Source organism: Oncorhynchus tshawytscha, linkage group LG04 (assembly GCF_018296145.1).
Source record: "Oncorhynchus tshawytscha isolate Ot180627B linkage group LG04, Otsh_v2.0, whole genome shotgun sequence".
NCBI classification, from domain to species: Eukaryota; Metazoa; Chordata; class Actinopteri; order Salmoniformes; family Salmonidae; genus Oncorhynchus; species Oncorhynchus tshawytscha.
The window spans coordinates 43,152,683-43,177,830 of NC_056432.1; the positions used below are offsets into that span (position 1 = coordinate 43,152,683).

Consider the following 25,148-nt stretch of genomic DNA (forward strand, 5'->3'; position numbering starts at 1 on the left):
TTTGCTACAGTGCCTTCAGAAATTATTCATACCCCTTGACTTATTCCACGTTTGTTGTGTTACAGCCTGAATTCAAAACGTATTAAATTATTTATTTTATTTTTCTTACCGATCTACATGCAATATCCATAATAACAAAGTGAAGACATGTTTCTAGAAATGTTAGCAAAATGATTGAAAATGAAATACAGAAATATGTCATTTACATAAGTTTTCTCACCCCTGAGTCAATACTTTGTAGAAGCACCTTTGGCAGAGATTGCAGCTGTGAGTCTTTCTAAATCGCTAAGAGCTTTCCACACCTGGATTGTGCAACATTTGCCCATTATTATTATTATTTTAAAAATTCCTCAGGCTCTGTCAAATTGCTTGTTGGTCATTGTTAGGTAACCATTTTCAGGTCTTGCCATAGATTTTCAAGTAGATTTAAGTCTGAACTGTAATCACTCAGGAACATTCACTGTCTTCTTGGTAAGCAATTCCAGTGTAGATATGGCCTTGCATTTGAGGTTATTGTTCTGCTGAAAGGTGAAGTGGTGGAAAGCAGACTGATCCAGGTTTTCCTCTAGGACTTTGCCTGTGCTTAGCTACATTCTGTTTCTTTTTTATCCTGAAATTATTACAAGCATACCCATAACATGATGCAGCCGCCACTATGCTTGAAAATATGGAGTGGTACTCACTAATGTGTTGTATTGGATTGGCCACAAACATAACACTTTGTATTCAGGACCAAAAAATATATAGCTTTGCAAAATTATTTGCAGTATTACTTTATTGCCTTGTTGCAAACAGGATACATGTTTTAGATTTTTTTTTCTGTAAAGGCTTCCTTCTGTTCCCTCTGTCAATTAGGTTAGTATTGTGGAGTAACTACAATGTTGATCCATTCTCAGTTTGCTTGCTCTCACGACTACGTACAGTAACCTAAGCTATCACTCATCACAAACTTACAGTGCTGAAACAAAAAACCCTCAACACTCAAAACCTAACTGCTCTGCTGTGCCTGCTCTGCTTCGACTTCTCGGACATTGCCTCCATTGTCTGCGAACTAAAAGTTTGAAGTAACAAAATCTACCATCAGACATGTAAGCTCAGACAGGTACATGGGATGTGCTCTTTCAAGGTGGTGTGCACTCTTCCTGGGATGCATCCCAAATGGCACCCTATTCCCTTTATAGTGCCCAGAGCTGGTCAAAAATAGTGCACTATATAAGGAATAGGGTGGCATTTGGGACGCAACCCTAGTCCTAGCTGGCTGTGAGTGGAGAACTGTGAGGGGCTCTGTGTGCTGGGAGCCCAGGCTCAGGAACAGGGGATCCAGTTGCAGGGAGCTGAATCGGCGCTCTGTTGGGGCTCGGCTGGACACTGTCACTGCGTGTTTGTTGAGGGCGGGTCAATGAGGACAGAGGAATTTCACAGCACACGACTGCAGCAGCAGCAGGGTAGGCAGTATCCGAAAGGCCAGCAGATGGCGACATTTAATCTGGATTGATGGTTTCATTTTACCGTCCAAACGCATTGTATGCAGCCGGCAATACACTCGTATCCATGTGGACTGGTTAGTACCTAAAACATTCTCCATTCAGGCTGCAAAGGCATCGATTTCCTCCTTAGATAATGTCAAGGCAGAAAAAAAACTGGGAAAACCTGCATACTTTCTTTATGAAACACCATTTTCCACCACCATGCTAGTGGCTAATAGTACTCCTGAAGTTGCGCCCCGACTCGCATTCCTAGGCATTAGCCACTTTAGCATTGTGATGGAAAATTGTGTTTTATAATGTCTGCATATTTCCCCCTTTTTTTTCACCTTCTCTCCAATAACTCTAGTCAAGGAAGAAATCGATGCCTTTGCAGCTTGAATGGAGAATGTTTAGGTTCAAACCGGTCCATGGGGTATAGGAGTGTATTGCCAGCTGCATACAATGCGTTTGGATGGTAAGACTGAAACGACTCAATATCGCCATCTGCCGGGCCTTTGGGCTAGGTAGGCAGCAGAGCTCTACTCTGGCTCCGGCTCACAGGCATGAGCGTACATACAGTACTGACTGTAGGTAAGGTGGGCAGGGAGGATAGGCAGCTATATAGCCTGGAACACTAAAAAGTCAGTGAACAGCACAGGATACAATAGAAAATAAATCAAACAAATAATAATCATTTATTCAACTTGTCTAGCGCTGTTCATTTCAAATATTATCTCAAAGCACTCGAAAAAGCAAAACAAACAAGAATCAAATAATACAGATATATAAAAGAGTAGGTCTGGAGTACGATTTTGAGCCCGAGTTTAACGTTTTGGGTGTTTCAAGCCTGCAACAGATGGAGCGACAGTTAAGTTGGAACCAGAGGTAGGAGTTCAACAGGGGAGATGAGCATGTCCTCTGCAGGCAGGCAGCACAGTTCACTCTTCATTGAAGGCATCTCACAGGCACCTCGCCACCCGGCCATTTGACTGTGACTTCTCCATAGCAATTGACTCTCTGGTTTTGTAGAACAGGATAAGGATGACAGGCAACTCGTAACTTCAGAGGAAATCTGCTGAGCACTGAAATCGTCAATGTCAGCTTGTCAGGCATGCATGGTAGTCCTCTTCATTGGGTCGGGAGACCGTAGAAACAACCAGAAATTGGCTGGTGTACTGAAATCAAAATACATTATCTAACTAGCCTGGTACTGAAAGGACTAAGAAGGAATAAGGAGATACTTTTTTGTAGCAGGTATTGGATTTTTTTTTTTTTTGCTATATCTGTTTCTCTTTTACATTTCCCCTAACGTAAATGTAAATGCGCTGTATTGGAGAGGAGTGAAACACCAAGGTGGCACCAGGCACCTTGCCCCAGACAAAACAAGTGTGCTGGGTAAACAAACAATCAGCCATCCAGCTGTCTACAGTCTAGACCTGTCACCTGGCCCATAAATAACTGGACAGCTGAAGACTACTCTTACCTATCCAGAGACAAGGCCAACCTCGACTCAGGGGTAGACGTAACAGAGTAAACCCAACACTCACTTAGTATGATAGGTATGGTATGTATTAATTTGTGCATGTCCATCATCCATTTCACATGATATGTATTACAATTTGTATGATGTTATGAATTGAAATTCGTACAAATTGTTACAATTTGCAAAACGTATGATATGTTATGAATTCAAAATTGTTGTTGCTAATGTTAGCTAGGTGGCTAATGCTAACATTAGCTATGCTAGGGGTTAGGAGTTAAGGTTAGGGTTAAGAATTAGATTCAGGGTTTAAGGTTTAGGGGAAGGGTTAGCTAACATACTAAGCTATGCAAAGTAGCTCAAAAGTAGTAAGTAGTCGCTAGTTTACTAATTAGCTAAAATGCTAAAGTTGTCCGTGATGAGATTCAAACACACAACTTTTGGGTTGCAAGTTATATGCCCAACCAACCACCCTACTTTCGTTTTTGCCTTATTAAGTACCCTTATGTCTTGTGTAACCATCCCAAACATAACATATACTAATTTGAGTGTAATGGATGTACGTTTACTATGTTAAGTCTAGTCTATGAGACCAGGCTGACAAGACTGTTTCTGATAAAGTCAGAGGTCTAGGTCATGTATGGCACTAAATTAAATCTGCATACATGGTCTACTTACTAAGGAAAAGTGCAAATGTAGAAGGTTTTGCTTTCCAAGCAAGACACACTTTCCAAAGAAATGTCTCTTCTTCTTTACACCATTCATGTGTGTTACATTTGTTTCCTCCTTCAATATCAGCTGAGGCGAAAGAAGGAGGTGTGTTTCTCTGAGTCCCGAGCAGAGAATTCCCTCACTCACTCCATGATATCTTGTATATTAGAAACGTCGGCGTACAAGGCAGTCACCATACATTCATTTCACCGTGCTCTTATGAGTGTGTAAGAGATTGTACTTCTCCCCACAGACATTTACCTGGAGTCGGTTCTTTCGCGCGGAAAAGTAACACTCCGATGGAGCTCTGTAGGTCGAAGTTTCTTCTATGTAAAGAACTCCTGAAGGAAGATAACGGAACGACATTGAGAAAGGAGGAAGACACGTTATTGATCTCTTATTACCGGTGCTTTTTTGGGTCCCTTTCGAAGTTTTAAGGACCAGCTGCAATGGAAATGATTTGCGTATATCTCCTGCCACTCTGGACCGTTGTAAAAACTCTCAAGAAAGAATGAAGTAACCGCTATGGAGCCGGACAATGCCCTGTACTCCAAACTCAAAACAGCTGGAGTTGGGGGGTGAGTACAAATTATCCAAACAAAACAGCTCCCCCCTTCATCTCTTATCTATCAGATTGATCAAGATTTAACTCACTTCTGAACATCTGTGCAGCTGTTTTAACTCCAATGCGTTTCCATACATTCCAGAAGAAATGCACGTGTACTTTCTTGAGAGCACACATTAATACAAAGTGGGAATCATGTCTGTGTCAATGAATGAATGATCCCTATTTTGTGATCCCAATGTGTGGGCTAGTCTTTTTCCTTACTATTTTCATTTAGGATTTCTCAGCTATGACATAAACACGTTATTTGTCTGAACTGAAAGCCTATATTTTAGAGTAGGGGTTCCCAAACATTTTTACTGAAGCCCCCCTTCCAGCACTGGGGATCTATATTTCTGTGGGCACAAGCACTGTTCATGACACAAACTGTTCACACCCCTCTTGTTGGCAGAGAGAACATTTTGCAGGTTTAAAACGTATTTCCTTTAATTCTACATATTTCGTCATGGGGTGCCGAGAACATTTAGCCGTTTTAAAGCAATTTTTTGTAGCAGTTCTATACATTTTGTCATGTCTAATGTGTATTCATGTGATATTTGAGTGACTCAAATATTACAACAAAATCTAGCTGACATGGGCTAGTTGATCTGGACATTTCTGACAGGTTATAAATAGCTCTCTAAGGCAGGGTTTCCCCAACTCGATCCTGGGGCTGATTCAAATAACCAACTCACCATCAAACTCGATCCTGGGGCTGATTCAAATAACCAACTTACCATCAAACTTGGTTCTGGGGGCCCAGAACCGAGTTTGGGAAACCCTGCTCTAAGGTATGCACTGACGGACATGACAAGAGGAAAACTGGTGATGCACTACCCAATTTTGAAAATGCATCCTACTATTACAACTTTCAAGAGTCCGTTGAAAGCCGGAGTTCCTTAAAAAAAAATACTGTTGAAGAAAAAGCCTTTTTAATAAAGCCATAATAACATTTGTCATGTGTCCTAGGCTACTGTTGAGGAGAGGCAGTTTTGGGAGGGTCCGAAAAAGCAGGGTCGAAAAAAATAGGATTTTTAAAAACGAACTTCATGCAATTCTACGTCATTTACATGATAAAAGACATTAGCTGAATCTTATTTAATACCACACAAATGACCGAAATGAGTGGCTACTCTGACGCTGACAAACTGAGATCAATCTTGAATTCAACAAACAATAGCCCAAGCCAATGAAGCGACAAAGAGATTGTACAATATTAGGAGTTAATGTACAGTAGGCTTCTACTCACTGTGATGACCGATGCACACGTCTTGGCAATAGCCTATCTCAAGATGAGCTACTTTGAAAAACAGTGTTGCTGTTTGCAAAAAAATTGTGTTGTCGATTAAAAAATATATTTCTATTGGTTCACACGTCTTCTATTTTCAGCAGTAGGCATTTCCAAACTGTATGTTTTTTTCCCCCAGGGGTTAAGATTTAGGTGTGTTAGGTGTTAGGTGTGTTTTGAAATTTGCAAAAGGCCAACAGACAGCCACAACCAACCATAGAAATATAATCCATAGATGGCAGTTCCTATTCAAGTCAGGCAGCTGTTGTTAGTGTACCCATGAGTTTAATAGTCAAATTGCCAGGATAAGAGGATCCAAAACCCTCCTATGGATTGATTATATGTCTATGGCCACAACCGAACAAGTTGTATATTTGGCAAGCATGCTGGCCAATTTGCGGCCTTCCCGACTGTAGGCAACCAGTACCTGCCAGAATGAAAGGAAAGTGGTGCATTTTCCTGGCATGGTTTAGGTCCACTTGTAGAATCTATGCCAACTCGCATTGAAGCTGTTCTGGCAGCTGGTGGTGGCCAAACACACTTTAAAATCTCATTTATGCTTGTTCCGAAAATGTGGTTGGAGGGTCCATATGGAGGGTGTGACGCAATTGCAGAGCCTCCTGAGGCATGCAGAGGCCAAATTAAGCTCCATACAGCATTGCCGTGTGCCTCCCAAATGTTGTAACAATGCGGAGGGCTCTGAATAGCTCTGCATTGACATGATTGGTTGATGGTAGGTGGGGGAGGGAGGTCCTGTATAAACACAAACTCACTTCCTTCACAGCAGCTCTGCCCTGCTCCGGGAAGCGCAAGAAGTATGAATGCCCTGACTTCTGCAGAGGCCGTATCAGCGTAAACGCTTTCAGACACTATGTTGGTGTTTCCTTTATTTTGGCAGTTACATGTATGTGCTGGTGATAAAATGTAATCCACAGTAATTTTTCTGAAACTATTGATCCTCTGTAGCTATATTATGCTCTCTGGTATATTTTGAACATTGAGAACGGGCTCCTGTGGTTGTATAAAAAAATTATTATAAAAAAAAGAATGTGATTTATTTGATTTTATGTTTTGCCTCATGGGCCCCCCTGTGTACTTGTGCCTGCCCCTGACTCAGACAATTGCCTTGTCACATTTATTTATTATGCAGTTTATTTAAAAACTTTTATCCACAGTTACCCACGTGTGCCCCTACCTCCTCTCCTCCCACATCTGATGATTAGCAGAGCAGCAGCAGGCTGTACAATCATTGAGAGCGGGCTCCTGAAACATCTTGTGGGGTTTTTCTACCTCTTGGGCCCACCACGGGACTGGGCCCAGGGGCTTCAGGCCCTGGAAGGCCCTGCATTAAACCGGCCCTGCTTGCAGAAACATTGTTAGAGAAAAGTTGAATAGCCTGTGAAAAGTGTTCTGGATTCCAGTAGAGCTGGTGGCTATATACTATCAATAATTATTACAGTTATTAATGATAGCGATAACACATTTTGGATTTCAGATTTCATGTCTAAGTAAGATACAACTTCCAATTAAAACATTTACTTTTGAAAGTATAAGCATTCCCCTTTTATAAACTCTGCCAATGGACTTGAAGTTGCACTCTGCTGCTTATGCAGTTGTGCACTGCTGCCAAATGAACGCTGTGGGAGTGAGTTGCTGGGATGGTTTAGAGCAGGGATGGGAAACTTTGATGGCGATGGAGGCCACAAAAAATCTGAACTCATCATAATGGGCCGAAGTTGCTCGTGAGGTCTGCGTACCCATAAACACACACATTGTGAGTAAAACATTTTAGTGGCACCCCTCTTGACAGCAGAGAGACATTTTTTTAGGTTTTAGAGGGGTTTTTTTTGTTTTGAATTTTACCCCTTTTTCTCCCCAATTTCGTGGTATCCAATTGTTTATGTAGCTACTATCTTGTCTCATCGCTACAACTCCCGGACGGGCTCGGGAGAGACGCACTGCTTCTTAAAACACAGCGCGCATCCAACCCGGAAGCCAGCCGCACCAATGTGTCAGAGGAAACACCTGGCAACCTTGGTTAGCGCGCACTGCACCCGGCCCGCCACAGGAGTCGCTGGTGCGCTATGAGACAAGGACATCCCTACCGGCCAAGCCCTCCCTAACCCGGACGACGCTAGGCCAATTGTGCATCGCCCTACGGACCTCCCAGTCGCGGCCTGTTACGACAGAGCCTGGGCGTGAACCCAGAGTCTCTGATGGCACAGCTGGCGCTGCGGTACAGCGCCCTTAACCACTGCGCCACCTGGGAAGCCCCATTTTAGAGTTATTTTTTAAGTTTGCTGCAATTCTACACATTTTGCCATGGGGCAGAAAGGAAGATCATCTGTTTTCCAACTAATTTCCTGCAATTCATAACATTTTACCATGAGATGGAGAAAAAAGTTTGCAGTTTTTAATATGATATCTGAGTGAAACTGACTATCAAAATCGATGTGGGCACCCCGGCCGGTAATTCGACCATTATAGCAATTAGATTCAACCAATTAGATTCGACCAAGTTTAGATAGCAATTAGATTTTATTTTGCTGACATTGGCTAAGTGGCTGACAAAACAAAAGAAAATCTGCTGATGCACAATCACATTTCTAAATTGCACCTTGTGCATTATACTATTCTAACTCGCAACAGTAAATTGAGACTAGGGCTGTGCGGTGACCGTCTTACCGCCACACCGGCAGTCACGAGTCATGAAGGCAGTCAAAGTCCACATGACCGTTTAGTCATGGTAATTAGGCTTCTCCAAGCTCTGATGGTGCTGCTGGTCATTAGTAGCCTACCAAACCTGCTAACTGCCTCATACTCAGCATTCTATTGTCCCTCTAATCACTCTGACATCACTGCAAATGTTTTCAAAAACCTAATCAAACACTTCATGAGAGCCCATGAGCTCATGTTGTGCAACATTTCTACAGGCTATGCAATTGCAGAAGAAAACAAGAGTGATGGCCACTAATAAAAATAGGAGGAGCCCATCATCTTTCTATAGGCTAGGCCTACTCTATTTATTTCTCATCTTTCCTAATATTAAGCACATTGCTTATATTTACAACAGAAGTATAGACTACCTGGCTGGCATGAAAATAAACCACTGGGAAAAGCGTCCTCCATTCGCTTTTAAGTGACGTATTTTTTCTCGTTGCCCCTGGTTCGATACAGGTGCATGATAATGGTCCATTCTAAATCAAAACAAATGTCACACATATATTATTATGTAAAGACAAGATTAAATCAAGATTAGTCTGATTGGTGACAATATTAGCCTATCATTTGAGAATTATATATTATCACTTGTGAATGATGCCCAGCATAAGAAACAATGCCTTTTTTTGCGACTTGTTTGAATCATAGTTGCACACCTCATGTAGACTAGCCCATAGGCCTATATGTTTCAATAAGGTTTGTATGCAACTAAAGTTGCCAAATAAATTAAGCACATTAGTCCGCTTTACAAGGGGTGTAGTGCCTAACTGTTAGATATAAGCAGAGTGTGAGTTCCAAGTTTGGGGAAGATAATTTGACTATAAAATGCACCTTTATAATACAAACATTACATACATAATTGCATTCGCGGTCACTTTTGATAATGCTGTTTTCCGCTAATGGAACATTCGCGCTTGTAGCCTACTACCATGTGCGCATTGCTGCGCTTATAATTTGAAGAAATAGCCTAATAGTTTATCAACATTTTAAGCTAAACGTTCTGATCTGTTGCTTCAAGCCACATTGCATAAAAACGTTTTTGGGATGCTAGTGGTTGTATTAATTTGTGATCGCATTCCACAACTGTCTCAGACTATGTTTGGAATATTTATTGATTTTACAGAATAGAATAGATCGGATTTTGTACTATGGTGGATAGTAGATTGACATAGGCTAGTGCTTTTGCTGTTCGCTAGGCAACCGCATCTTGTTGGCTGACGAAAAGTAAATGTGGGCAGTTCTTCCAATATCTTCAATATGCACCTCGGAATTGGATAAGGACACGCGCAATTGCGTCCTGGATGTGTCTGTTTTAACTTGTAGTCCGTGACAAAGACCCAATCACGTGACGGAGAGCGGCGTGAGTGAGAGACAACGCAGCACTCCGGGTCGCAAAAGGCATGGATTTTTTTAGAGTGCATTTCAGCCACAAAGGGGATTCCACCGTGAAATTCGAGGCATTATCAAGTGCTTGTCAAATTGTGAATGAGAGACTTTTTGAGTGTGTACAGGCTGTGCAAAAAAAAAACAAAGCAGAGCTCGTGCCTTTCAAGCGACTTTTTTCAAGTCATCATTAGCGTCTCATCATGCAGCCTTGAAATGTATAAAAATCGAATCATATAGCCCAACGCTTGTAGAACGACTAAAGTTACACGAATAACTCTAAATTAAGGATATAGGAGTACCTATTTATTTGTTAACCGCTCAACACAGAATAGCCGCATTTGTGCACTCCCTCAAATCGTTTGGAGAAAATATCTATTTTTTATTCAGCTTTGTTCAATTGTATTCTTCATACTATAAAATAATATAACATCATGCCAAGGATTTATAAGCAAATCTTATCTGCTAAATTAACTAGTGTAGCCCACTGCCATTTGGCATTGCCAAATCGGGACCTAACTTAAGGACAACTCAGAATATGCTATTCTGTTCTTCTGAAATAGACTACATTTTCTTCATATCATGCTTCTTTAGACCGGTCTAAAATAAATAATGAATTTATTGTGAAGGTGTAGGCTATATTGCATGGATGTATTATACTTTTTAAAATGGCTTGTATGCTATGTGTGAATCCAGGAGATGCTAAATGTGTTTATGTTAGTTAATGGTCAATTACTGTGAGACCGACAGTTATTTGCTTGACGGCTGACGAAATTTCGTGACTGCCACATCCCTAGTTGAGACGGAGTTCGTAAAAAAAAATCACAAAACAATGTATTCTTAAATCTCACTCTGCTGATTGGCTAGTTCAGTGAGTGGGTGGGGGAAATACAAAATTCATCAATGCATTATAAGCTCAGCAAAAAATAGAAACTCCCCTTTTCAGGACCCTGTCTTTCAAAGATAATTCGTAAAAATCCAAATAACTTCACAGATCTTCATTGTAAAGGGTTTAAATACTGTTTCCCATGCTCGTTCAATGAACCATAAACAATTAATGAACATGCACCTGTGGAATGGTCGTTAAGACACTAACAGCTTACAGATGGTAGGCAATTAAGGTCACTGTTATGAAAACTTAGGACACTTAAGAGGCCTTTCTACTGACTCTGAAAAACACAAAAATAAAGATTCCCAGGGTCCCCTGAACGCGCCTTAGGCATGTTGCAAGGAGGCATGAGGACTGCAGATGTGGACATGTCCGTACTGTGAGATGCCTAAGACAGCGCTACAGGGAGATAGGACGGACAGCTGATTGTCCTCACAGTGGCAGATCACGTGTAATAATACCTGCATAGGATCGGTACATCCGAACATCACACCTGCGGGCAGGTACAGGATGGCAACAGCAACTGCCCGAGTTACACCAGGAACGCACAATCCCTCCATCAGTGCTCAGACTGTCCGCAATAGGCTGAGAGAGGCTGGACTGAGGGCTTGTAGGCCTGTTGTAAACAACGTCGCCTATGGGCACAAACCCACCGTTGCTGGACCAGACAGGACTGGCAAAAGGTGCTCTTCACGGACGAGTTTTGTCACACCAGGAGTGACGGTCGAATTCGTGTTTATCGTCGAAGGAATGAGCGTTACACCGAGGGCTGTACTCTGGAACGGGATTGATTTGGAGGTGGAGGGTCCGTCATGGTGATGTGTGTCACAGCATCATCGGACTGAGCTTGTTGTCATTGCAGGCAATCTCAATGCTGTGTGGTCCAGGGAAGACATCCTCCTCCCTCATGTGCAGGCTCATCATGACATGACCGTCCAGCATGACAATGCCACCAGCCATACTGTTTGTTCTGTGTGTGATTTCCTGCAAGACAGGAATATCAGTGTTCTGCCATGGCCAGCGAAGAGCTCAATCCCACTGAGCACATCTGTGACCTGTTGGAACGGAGGGTGAGGTCTAGGGCCATTCCCCCCAGAAATGTCCAGGAACTTGCAGGTGCCTTGGTGGTGGAAGAGTGGGGTAACATCTCACAGCAAGAACTGGCAAATCTGGTGCAGTCCATGAGGAGGAGATGCACTGCAGTACCTAATGCAGCTGGTGGCCACACCAGATACTGACTGTTACTTTTGATTTTGACCCCCAGCTTTATTCAGGGACACATTAATCCATTTCTGTTAGTCACATGTCTGTGGAACTTGATCAGTTTATGTCTCAGTTGTTGAATTTTGTTATGTTCATTCAAATATTTACACATGTTAAGTTTGCTGAAAACAAACACAGTTGACAGCGAGAGGACATTTCTTTTTTGCTGAGTTTATTACATTCAAACTAGTTGTCGTCACAACTCAGCAAACCTCAATGCCTTATATGCTTTTCTGCAAATATAAATTTTGAATGTAGTGTTAAAATATTGAATGAGGCAAAGGTGCAGAAAGCTGAGGATGTAGAAGTGACTATAGAGGTAGAAAGTGTAATAAGCCTGTGGTCACTTGGTGACTTTGTGCTGGAGTAGCACTCAGTGTCTCCCTGCCTCCCTGGCTGCCTGGCTGGAATCTCCAGGCCTGCAGGTCATTGAGAGGCCTCACTCTGTAAGAGGAAACCGCAGAAGTCAATGAGTTTTTCAGATTGTGGACAAGTAGATGTGCCGTAACCACATACTGTAAAGCATTCTCATCCTGCTCAAGTACTCATTGCTGGCGAAACCAAATACAGGCATAACATGCACTTTTACACTTTGGTCTTGATGGATTCCAACACTTATCCAGGCTAACATCCAGGCTGAAAACTACTCAGTGATATTCCCAGTCCATCATTGAGACTCATCCTTTGGCCACATCCACTTTCCTTATCTTAAGTTTGAAGTACGTAGTCATGGTACTGAAAAACAAACTTACAGGATAATACAACCTCGCTATGTATGTGACGTCACTGTCTGACTTTGAACTGGAAGTGCTGACTGATGATTTAGTGTGTTGAGTTTCTTAGTGTTGATGTTTCCAGATGTTTGTCTCCCCCTGCCCTTTTCTTAATTTTCCCCTTATCTTTGCTTCCTTGATTTCTAAGAACCATAGGCGGGGGTAATGCAATACAAGCCATTGGAGGCCTTAGTCAGAGGCTGTGTCACAAAAATACTTTTTCAAAATGTTGTTACATTACAGCCTTAAGCTAAAATTAAGTAAATTGTTTTTTTGCCCTCTTCCATCTACACTCAATACCCTAAAAAGAGAAAGCAAAAACAGTTTTTTAGTATTTTTGCAAATGTATTAAAAAAAATGAAATATCAAATTTGCGTAAGTATTCAGAGCATTTACTCAGTACTTTATTGAAGCACCTTTGGCAGTGATTATAGCCTCGAGTCTTCTTGGGTATGACGCTACAAGCTTGGCACACCTGTATTTGGGTAGTTTCTCCCATTCTTCTTTGCAAATCCTCTCAAGCTCTGTCAGGTTGGATGGGGACCATCACTGCACAGCAAGTTTCAGGTCTCTCCAGAGATGATCGATCAGGTTCAAGTCTGGCCTCTGGTTGGGCCACTCAAGGACATTCAGAGACTTGTCCCGAAGCCACTCCTGCATTGTCTTCCCTGTGTGCTTAGGGTCATTGTCCAGTTGGTAGGTGAACCTTTGCTCCAGTCTGAGGTCCTGAGTGCTCTGCAGCAGATTTTAATCAAGGATCTCTCTGTACTTTGCTTTGTTCATCTTTCCCTTGAACCTGTCTCCCAGTCCATGCCTCTGAAAAACACCCCCACAGCATTATGCTGCCACCACCATGCTTCACCTTAGGCATGTTGCCAGGTTTCCTCCAGACGTGGCGCTTGGCATTCAGGCCAAAAAGTTCAATCTTGGTTTCATCAGACCAGAGAATCTTGTTTCTCATGGTCTGAGAGTCTTTTAAGTGCCTTTTGGCAAACTCCAAGTGGGCTGTCATGTGCCTTTTTCTGAGGAGTGGCTTCCATCTAACCACTCTACCATAAAGAACTGATTGGTGGAGTGCTGCAGAGATGGTTGTCCTTCTGGAAGGTTCTCCCATCTTGACAGAGGAACTCTGGAGCTCTGTTAGAGTGACCATCGGGTTCTTGGTCACCTCCCTGACTAAGGCCCTTCTCCTGCAATTCCTCGGTTTTCCCGGGCGGGTCTTGGTGGTTTCAAACTTCTTCCATTTAAAAATGATGGAGGTCACTGTGGTCTTGAGGATCTTCAATACTGCAGACATTTTTTGGTATCCTTCCCCAGATCTGTGCCTCGACACAATCCTGTCTCGGAGCTCTACGTACAATTCCTACGACCTCTTGGCTTGGTTTTTGCTCTAACATGCAATTGTCAGCTGTTGGGCCGACAGGTAATGTCCAATCAACTGAATTTCCCACAGGTGGACTCCAATCAAGTTGTAGAAATTTTCAAGGATGATCAATGGAAACAGGATACACCTGAGCTCAATTTTGAGTTTGAGAGTAAAGGGTCTGAATACCTATGTAAATAAGGTTTTTCAGTTTTTTATTTTTTATAAATGTGCAAAATGACTAAAAATCTGTTTTTGCTTTATCATTATGGGGTATAACGTAACAAAATGTGGAAAAAGTCAAGGGGTCTGAATGCTTTCCGAATGCACTGTAGTGCACTACTTCTGACCAGAGCCCTATGTGTTCTGATCAAAAGTATTGCACTATATAGGGAATAGGGGCTCAGATGCAAAGCAGTCAGAGGGAGACTAAGGGGGAGCAGTACTCACCTAGCCCCCCCTGTAGGTCAGATTATCTGCCGTGTGGATAGGAAAGTTCCCCAGTGACCAACCAGCTGGATGGGCTTTGGGTAGAAGCAGTACTTCTGATGCTGGCTCCATGGGTTACTATACATGAGATCTGACTAGGAGCAATAATGTCATAAACCACATATTTACTACTTAGAAACTAAGGATGAAATGAGTACAGAAATGAATTTTTAAACCTTCTACAAACCCTGCTATAACCTATACTCTATGGCAGTGGTGTAAAGTATTTAAGTAAAAATAATTAGTTTTTTGTGGTATCTGTACTTTACATTGCTATTTATATTTTTGACAACATTTACTTTTACTCCACTACATTCCTAAAGAAAATAATGTACTTTTTACTCCATACATTTTCCCTGATACCCAAAAGTACTCGCTACATTTTGAATGCTTATAGCAGGACAGGACAATTGTCTAATTCACGCACTTATCAAGAGAACATTCCTGGTTATCCCTACTGCCTCTGATCTGGCAGACTCACTAAACACAAATGCTTCATTTGTAAATTGTGTCTGAGTGTTGAACTGTGTCCCTGGCTGTCCGTATATTTAAAAAACAAGAACATTTTGTGTTGTCTGGTTTGACATTTTAAATTATTTATACTTTTAGTATATTTAAAACCAAATACTTTTAGACTTTTACTCAAGTAACATTTTATTTTGTGACTTTCACTTTTACTTGAGTCATTTTCTTTTAAGGTATCTTTACTGTTACTCAAGTATGAAAATTAAGTACTTTTTCCACCACTTCCCTATGGATGAGTGTGTGTAACCATATTCTCTCTCTACCCCACAGGAGAACTCTGATACTCTGGACTATTCTCTATTGTACCTGTTTCCTGGGGCTAGCTCAAGCACACCCTGAAGGTAAGGTTTCATTATTTCATTCTGAAGTAAGGATTCAGAAATCCAATCATGTATTTTTATTGAGTTTTATTATAGCTGTACAGCAGAACATCGTATTGCATATTGTTAGTGTCAAATTGGTACAGCCTAGTAAAAACACACTTGGAAAGTGCTGGGGCAAAACGTGTATGATTTACAGTAATGTAAAGGGGTGAAATGTGGACTGTAAAATGTATCATAACCCAGCTGAAACAGCTTTACTTCATTCAATCCTTCCAAACATAAGTCCTTTATCATTTAACGTGTTTCGTGAAGTTGAGGATGAACTGTGACAGGGGTCTATCTATGTGTGTATGTATGTATGTATGTATGTATGTATGTATGTATGTATGTATGTATGTATGTATGTATGTATGTATGTATGTATGTATGTATGTATGTATGTATGTATGTATGTATGTATCTGTCTGTCTGTCTGTCTGTCTGTCTGTCTGTCTGTCTGTCTGTCTGTCTGTCTGTCTGTCTGTCTGTCTGTCTGTCTGTCTGTCTGTCTGTCTGTCTGTCTGTCTGTCTGTCTGTCTGTCTGTCTGTCTGTCTGTCTGTCTAGAGGCTCAGCTGAAGCATGTTTATTCTGAGAGAGGCAACAATCCTTTCTCCAACAGTAGTTGCAATCTCCTTTACTTCTTTCTGGTGTGGAAGTGAAGAGATTGTGGAGACAAAACGCTCTCTGTTCTATTTCTATTGTGGGAGTGGGAGATGTGTACTGAAGATTCTACGGGGATTGCATCTTCTGAATCTTCTGATATCCTTCCCTCTTCTGTCTCTGATGCAACGGCTGCGTTTACTGTGGAACTCTGCCAAGGTGTTCTAATAAAGGATGTTTGTGAAGATCTGGATGTAATAGGGTCAAACCGAGAGTTTTGGCATTCACTGTCCCCCTTCCTATAACAGACTACTTACTCCTATTATGTTATTACATTTCATCTTGTATCTAGCAGACTGTAAAATAATCTCTCGGAACCATTATACAGATAATTGTAAGATACAGTATCATGGGATATTCTGCTGATGAAGTAAGTTTTTGTTCTTGTCTTCAAGTTCAGCTTCAGTTTGATGTCCTTTCCATGTGTAGGGAGGTCTGTCCAGTGATCATGCCCTCCCTGCCTCCCACTTGCCTGCACATAGAAATGTCACAAATGCCACCCTACTCCCTATATAGTGCACCACTACGGGCCCTGGTCAAAAGTAGTGCTTCAAATAGGGAATAGGTTGTCATTTGGGACGCTGCATAATGTACAGCCCACCCCCTTCCTTCCCCCCTAACATGACTTATGGCTCAACAGCCCTTAAGAATCATAGCTGCAGTGTCTGTACTGTTCTGTATTTCCTCTCTATTGTAGCACTATAATTCAACTCAGTGTTTAGTTGACTGTTGCCCACATTTGTTTTGCATTAGCCAAGGGGAAGTTGTACTTTCACATCTGAAGCCATGTACTGTAGTCTTTATGTGGGTCACAAAGAGGATTAATCGTTTCAACCACCTTACTTCAACCTGGTGCAGAGAGTTAAACATTTTGTTTGGGAGACAGATACAGAGATGGGGAGATTGATGAGAAAGATATATCACAGAAAGTGATTGGCATAAACAGCAGTCAAACTACTCCCTCCAGGGACAATGTGTGGTGTAGGGGCGGCAGCGCTACCTCTAGACCAAGCTGCAGAAACAGGGGATTGTTTTAATGCTGATCTCTGAAGTTTTAAACACCAGATTCAGACTTTATTAGCCTCAAACAGCATGGTACAACCACTGTTCCTGGTGGTAACCAGATGGCTTATTACGGTACCATATTTCAGCTACATTACTCCATGTTAGACAGAGATGAAGGAGAGATGATTTGTATAAAGCAATACACCATTTACTGTAGGTGAGCCATACACCGTTAAAAGTGTTTTGTAACACTACAACTAGTGGCAACTGAGCTGCCACCAATGTTAAGGAGACAAAACCTTAACTTTGCTAGTTGTTAAAACTCATAATCCTGAAATGTTCTGGAACATGATATGGTGTTGTAACACCACTTAATCAAGAGTTGTGCAATACCTTGCCAGAGATTGGGAAAGCTACTGGAAAATGTTGAAAACACTATTATGGTGTTTCAAATCCTGTCCAGTGCAGAATTACATCCCTTCTTCTGGAGTTTTCAAATACTGTAAATGGGAGTCCCTTCTCTTATTTCATATTCCCCGCTCTTATATGGTGTGTCACACCATGTCTGTTGATAAACTCCTCATTGGTAACACCAAAAGGTCAAAGGTTAAGTATTATTCTCAAATAAAAGACACCAGAAAAGATCGCTTTATGAAAATGCAAATGAATATGATTGTCCAGGATAATAATGAATGAGTACATATGACTTTTTCAAGACCTGATTTTAAAGCATCAAATGCTTTATTTTTTCTTTGCAAATTATCCAATGACAACAAAACAGGTCTTTCACATGGTATATTGATAAAGTAAGACAGTTCTAAGATCTGTAAGGTATTTATCCTATTCTTCAAAATCAAGAGAATATGACAGTGGAGACTGCTGAGGGGAGGACGGCTCATAATAATGGCTGGAACGGAGTAAATGGAATGGCATCAAACCATGTGTTTGATACCATTCCACTGATTCCGCTCCAGCCATTAGCACGAGCCCTTCTTCCCCAATGATGGTGCCACCAACCTCCTGTGATGACAGAGTACCACAGTATGAGTCATAATACCCATAACACCTAGCGGTCAAACAAGAAGAAATGGATCCAATTGTTTTTCCACCATTCATTTTCCCAACAGGGGATTTAAGTAACACTTAAAATAAGGACTGCGTTTTGTGTAGGTTTACCCTGTCGTGACATTTCGATAACCGTGTAAATCTTTCTAGGACAAGCTGACTTTTATCAATATATTCAGCTGTATTTGCCCCCCAGAAATGAAATGCTAATTAGCTGCTAATGTGGCTATCGTAATGAACTACAAATGCCATGATGATCTGGACTAGACGGCCAAATCGAGGCAAAGGTTAGAATCTCTGGATTATCTATCTAATGTCAGCTAAGTTTAGTAATGAATACATTGGCTACATTTCTTTAACCCTCCTGCTTTGTTCCGGTCGAATTGGACCGAAGTTTTCTCTCTAGAAAATGTAGTTAATTTTATCTGATTGTCATAAGGTTCCATGACTTTGTCCACACAGGGCATCTGAACACACAAAATACATTTGGATGATTTTCATTACATTTTGGGTGTTTTATTTAACTTCTTGCGTCGAGCAATCCCGTATCCGGGAGCGTAATCATAGCCTCAAGCTCATTACCATAACGCTACGTTAACTATTCATGAAAATCGCAAATGAAATGAAATAAATATATTGGCTCACAAGCTTAGCCTTTTGTTAACAACACTGTCATCTCAGATTTTCAAAATATGCTTTTCAACCATAGCTACACAAGCATTTGTGTAAGAGTATTGATAGCTAGCATAGCATTAAGCCTAGCATTCAGCAGGCAACATTTTCACAAAAACAAGAAAAGCATTCAAATCAAATAATTTACCTTTGAAGAACTTCGGATGTTTTCAATGAGGAGACTCTCAGTTAGATAGCAAATGTTCAGTTTTTCCAAAAATATTATTTGTGTAGGAGAAATCGCTCCGTTTTGTTCATCACGTTTGGCTAAGAAAAAAAAACGAAAATTCAGTCATTACAACGCCAAACTTTTTTCCAAATTAACTCCATAATATCGACAGAAACATGGCAAACGTTGTTTAGAATCAATCCTCAAGGTGTTTTTCACATATCTATTCGATGATAAATCATTCGTGGCAGTTTGGTTTCTCCTCTGAACCAAATGGAAAAATGCACGCAGCTGGAGATTATGCAATAATTTCGACGGAGGACCAAGCGGGCACCGCTGGTATATTAAGCTTTTTTGAGGCCTTGCTCACAATTCATTCTGTGGCAGCACAATGACCAAACAATATACTGTATGTGAGGCTCTTGATCATATCTTTGATCATGACACTGGTGAGGAGGAGAGAGTCCTTGTTACACTTTGACACAAAGTAGCCTGTGATAAATAGCACAAAATGTTTAATCTGAGCATATGTTATAGCCAAAATAATCCATACATTATGCTTTTTTTAAACTCAAAAACGAGTTGTATGAGCTCAGGTCAATGAGGCCTACAGGCCATAAATAGCAAACAGAAGAAAAAATCTTGTAATGTTAAAAATAAATTAAGTTGATAAAAATATCTAACACAACATTAGGTGATAATACTGTAATGTATTATTATGGATTCATAATCAGCTATAATGGGGCGGTCATTTTGGACCGGGAACACAGAATTCATTAACATGAAACGAACACAACAGGAGGGTTAAATTCACAATTCGAATATATTGACAAAAGTCACCTTGTCCGAGAGAGATTTATCAAAGGTTATCAAAACGCGAAGCCAGGGAATGCCTACACGAAACATCAGCCCTTATTTGAAGTGTTTCTAAAATTCCCTATGGGAAAAATGAAAGATGGAAAAACTATTGGAACCATTTCCCTATTTGAACACTAGGTTTTATGGGTATTATGACACCTCCACTGTGGGGCTCTAAAATATTCAGATATATTCATATATACATTATATTCAGATGTATTGAATCACAGTACAGTTGAGTTACATGATATGATTGACGATTAACAGTTCAGCAGTGGTGGAAAAAGTACCCAATTGTCATACTTAATAGAAAGTTACTCAAGTAAAAGTGAGTACTTTGGGTTGTCAGGGAAAATGTATGGAGTAAAACGTACAATGTTTACTTTAGGAATATAGTGAAGTAAAAGTTTTCAAAAATAGAAATAGTAAAGCACAGATAGCTCAAAAAATGAGTTAAGTAGTACTTTAAAGTATTTTTGCTTAAGTACTTTACACCACTGCAGTTCGGTTGGCATTAGTCTGTGATCCTTGATTGGCTTTGGATAGGATGGACCAGCCGGTGGCTAATATGGTTTTCTGCAGGGAGAGCAATAATGACAGTACACAAAGGCATAATTAGTAACTAACTTTTATAATATAAACTGCTAAATTAATATACAATACTTAAACATATCAATATCAATATGCAAATACCTAATAAATAAAGCAATGCAAATATAGCAACAAGATAACAATATGAATGTCAAAAGTGGGATGCAATAACATGTAGCATAGTAAGCCAAAGCTTAGAACAAGCTTAATTGCAGTGGCTATTTAGTGTAGCATGTAACATGTGGGACAAACATCAAACAATAGATAAAGCGCATTAAGCTAGTAGGAAAACAAGCCAGCAGTATTAACTACAAATCAGGGTTAATTTGTATTTAAAAAATGAATGCAAGAAAGGTTCAAACAATCACATACTGTATGAATTTACCAGCCTACATGTAGCATCAACAAAACTGATCAATGAATCAAAATGGCGGCTTGACTTGGACTATTAGCATGCTACGCAAAACAAATGTTCTTGTTGAATTCCTTGTGAATTCCTTTTCTGTTGACTTCTTCAATGTGATACTCACGTTTTTCCTTCACGCATACCTCCTTGGATTGTTTTGGAGAGTTTCACCTGAGTATTGGGTGTGCCCGCACCTATCTGTATTCGTGAAGGACCCATATTGAGGGGAGGTGCCTTCTTTAGTATTATGGTGGTCCCCCAAAATAATAATTATATAGGTGCATGATGCTACCTACTCTATTGGCTGTGTATCAGCCTACTATTCTGCAGTATGAATTCATTACACTTTGTGAAGAAATTGCCTTACCAACTAACCCTGCAGCAATTAAAACCTCACCTATTCTACTACTTTGGTACACTCTAATCCTACGGCAGCCTAGCAGCCTGGGAGGATGGGACACTATCGTTCAAAACATCTTGTAACTCCTATGCAGTAAAATCTTGTATACCCAAGTATTCCTCTGATTTATGTTCCATTCCTGCGGTACAATTGGCAACCATGGCCATGAACGCCAAAAAAACCAAAACATATTGAAGCACATGTTATTCCTATCACTCTTTTTTGGCCTCGGCCTACTCACAGGGATCCTCTTAGGTCCAGGGTGAGGGACCCTATCTTCCTCTGCTACTCTCTTCACTGCCTCAGCATACGACACCTTCTGCACTACTCTGATCTTGGCAACCTCAAGCTGCCTTTCTCTCACAGACACCCCTGATCTCCAGCACAAAGGGGACCCATACAGTTTAGTGCGGACCCATTAAACCTTTTGTTTGTCTGAATTTGCAGGTTTTACGCACCAGCCAACTGGTAGAGATCGAGGGTCCCCTTTTGATTACCTATAACGTTTACACACACACACACACACACACACACACACACACACACACACACACACACACACACACACACACACACACACACACACACACACACACACACACACACACACACACACACACACACACACACACACACACACACACACACACACACACACACACACACACACACACACACCAGTTTCCATCGATACTACACATTCCATTGTCTCGTGTCATCCTACACACTACTGCCACATGACACCTAAAACACTAATGGATTTGGGACAAAAGCTCACAGTATAACGGACAAATCCAACCTTAACTCTATCTGATAAAGACTCTGCATCAAAACTCCGTAGTACGGACAGTATCTTTGTTTCACCAAGCTGTCCACCGGGTCTGTGCCGCACTAAACCACGGGAATCTTCAACTTCAGTTGATCCACTTAATGCCATTCCAGTTATCACTTCTTTCTACAGCGCCCTGCTCCAGAGAGGAAAGCAAGTCACAGTTATTGTCCCCATTCGCATGGTGCGGAGAGCATGCTCCCTCTGGACAGCAGTAATAATAAAAAAAATCTAAATAGAAACAATTCCACTTCTCTTTCACCGACACAACATTCCTCAACCTCTTCTCCACCCAACCCGACAACACATACTGTATGGATCTGCCAGAAGGCAAGTATCCATTCTCTCCAAAATATCTCACTCCCACTGGGCCAGAATCATCTTTTTCATCATCAGGATGAGGCTCAAGCTCGGCGGTCTTCACCGCACCTGCCAGTTAATTCATCCTCACTCTCGTCACTTTCAATTTCCTTTTGTATCTCTTCCAAAACCTCTGTGTGATCCACCACTCCATATTCACTCAACATTTTCCACTTTTCAAATTTTTTTCCTGTCCGCCATCTTACACCCACCTCGTGGCCCAAGAGGAGGTGCCTGCAAACTTGCCTGTTTTTATACTTGACAATAGAGTTTTCTAGTAGAGGGTTCATCCGCCTTCATGCCCGAGACTGGGGGAATTCTGAACAGTACAACAGAACAATGTTTGAAGTTCATATTTTAATCAAAACATTTGTTTTCTGATATGGGGGCCCAGGCGTTAGCTCAATGGGATTAACAAGTTCCTCACATGGAACGTGTGCTTGAATGGGTAACATTACAAAATGTGTCATCTTACTGCCCCAGAAGTCACAGATTAAATAAACTGTCCCACTTCTTCTCTGTCTTCTCCTGTTTCTAATCTGTGTAAATAATGAATAGGAAAAGTAAAGGTGGAATACCACAAAAATATTCTCCATAGGCCCTGTAGATTGGTTAGCTGACAACGTCACGGAAACGATACGCACGATTCAATGGGGCAGAAGTTTGTTAATTGTTGTGATTGTGGATGGCCAGATAGCTAAACATCAATGACAAGAAACTGACACTTGGGAAATCGGGACTCGTTTCTGTTAGTTTCATCTTGTTCTTGATACCATATTTTGTTTAGAGTTATTTTGACTGATTTCGCTAGCTAGCTAACCAACAACTGTAACGATATAGTGTATTTGATAGACCACAAGTGCTCATTGTGCAAATGTCTTTATGTTTTCAATAAACATTGGAGACAAAATATAGTTTACATGTTGTCAACAATCTAAGTCAATCCCGTCTGTTTTGCCCCATAGTTGCACGCACATTGGTTTTGTTGCTAAACAACCAACCCATCTATTTAGACTTGAGAGAAGTTCAAGTATTCAGCAAAAAAAAATATTGACTTAAGTCCATGGTCGTGTAACAATGGTCGTTCAGTTCAACCGTTGATTCCTGAAGACTGTCTGAGTGGACTATGTCAGTGTCGTGACAAGCAGATACAAATCCACCTGGTCACACAAATATCAGATGCCCACATTATGTATGTTACCTCATGCTACTTCTGCTATAACTTACATAGCCCTAAACATTTGGATTGTAACGTCATTTTAACCTCACAATGGGCCTGACAACTGTACTAGCCCTATACTGCTCTACCAAGCAAAAAGACAGTAACTGCTCATGACGTGGAACTGAGAAAAATGGCTTTTATTTCCATTGGTTTCACAGTAACTTTATGCAGTTACTGCTAACATGACCCCCATTTTCCCCAAAACACAATACAAAAGAGGCAGGATACTTGTCCACATGATTAAGCATGCATTTAATGTAGGAAAAATGACATTAACTCATTTTCGACCAAATTGAGCAGTTACTGCCTTTTTGCTTGGTATGGCAGTATAATTAGTGCCATTGTCTACCCTAGGAAAAGTATTCAGTTCCCAGTGTCTTCTTTAGGATTTGTTTGGTGAATCATAGGTTACTCCGTCATTTGTAACAAGTTTCAGTAAATTATTTTCGGTAGCATTTCTATGTTTGAAGATTAAAAAAGAATTTGGTGCATTTTCCCCCGTATTCCATCCAGTTGGCTTAATGCTTTAAATATATTACACTTGATCTTTCTTGAATAAGTTCCTCCATTTTTTTTGTTTTTCCTCTAACTTATTCTGTGCCTCTATAGCACAGTTTTTTATTGCTATCTAACTGTACTATTAGTCCTTCTATTTCCTTTGTTAATATGAACTCTTTTGACCTAAATTGCTTTTGTTTCAAAGATGAGCATTGAATTTCATGGCCTCTAAAGGCACATTTAATAGTGTCCCATACAATATGTTGGAAAAAGCACGTTATAAATTCTTCTGTCCCCGTTAAAAACATGTTATCATCCAATAGGCTTGGATTAAATTTACACTATCCTCTCCCATGTGGAAATTCTGTAAGAGTAATGTATTTGCCAGTTATTTGATGGTCCAACCGCATTATGTCCCCTATCATCACTTTTTAAACTTTTGGTGCCAGCGAGAATGGAATAAGAACGTTGTCAAGACGACTAGCTTGATTGAGCCTCCACCATGTATATCTCACTAGATCCAGATATTTAAGCCTCCATATACCCACTAGATCCAATATATCCATCTTCTTTATGTTGTTAACAAGTTGTGGGAAAATACTGGATGACAGCTCTGTCTCTTGATCACTGGAAACTCATGTGCAAACTGTAATAGCCTACAATAAGTTGTAAAATATTGATTGAAAATGATCATCATTCAATCTTTAGGCTATAAAACCATTTGCATTTATAAATAATTTGATTGTATGTGTTTTGATGCTGCTTTTTAGGTGCACTGAAACCGCAACTGTTTTCCACAACACTCTCTTACAAACACCAATATTCCGATTGAAGAACAAGTGGATGTTTCAGAGCACATCCATTCTGTTTTCAAACACATTCTGTGTATCAAACAACCTCCAAAACACCAGATCTCAGTTTAGGTGCATTACTTCCCATGGTTTTATTTCACAATGAGGGTGTTTTGAGTCATGCTATTTTAACAGTGTAGAGCCCTCAATCTCAACTCTGGACCTTGAAGCTAGTTCCACTGCGTTTTTTCATTGTACCCCTCTGATCAGGGACTGATTTAGACCTGGGACACCAGGTGAGTGC

General features: G+C 40.7%; 1 protein-coding gene across 1 annotated transcript in view; it reads left to right on the plus strand.

Moving 5' to 3' along the window:
• The first annotated feature begins 3,773 nt into the window (after nucleotides 1–3,773).
• LOC112249531 (collagen alpha-1(XXVII) chain B) overlaps nucleotides 3,774–25,148 on the plus strand; it is a 137,780-nt gene continuing 116,405 nt past the window's right edge. Inside the window, exons 1-2 of the mRNA XM_042320760.1 lie at nucleotides 3,774–4,235; nucleotides 15,226–15,296. Of these exons, the coding sequence (XP_042176694.1) occupies nucleotides 4,183–4,235; nucleotides 15,226–15,296 (124 nt within the window). The 5' untranslated portion in view covers nucleotides 3,774–4,182. The remainder of the gene's footprint in view (nucleotides 4,236–15,225; nucleotides 15,297–25,148) is intronic.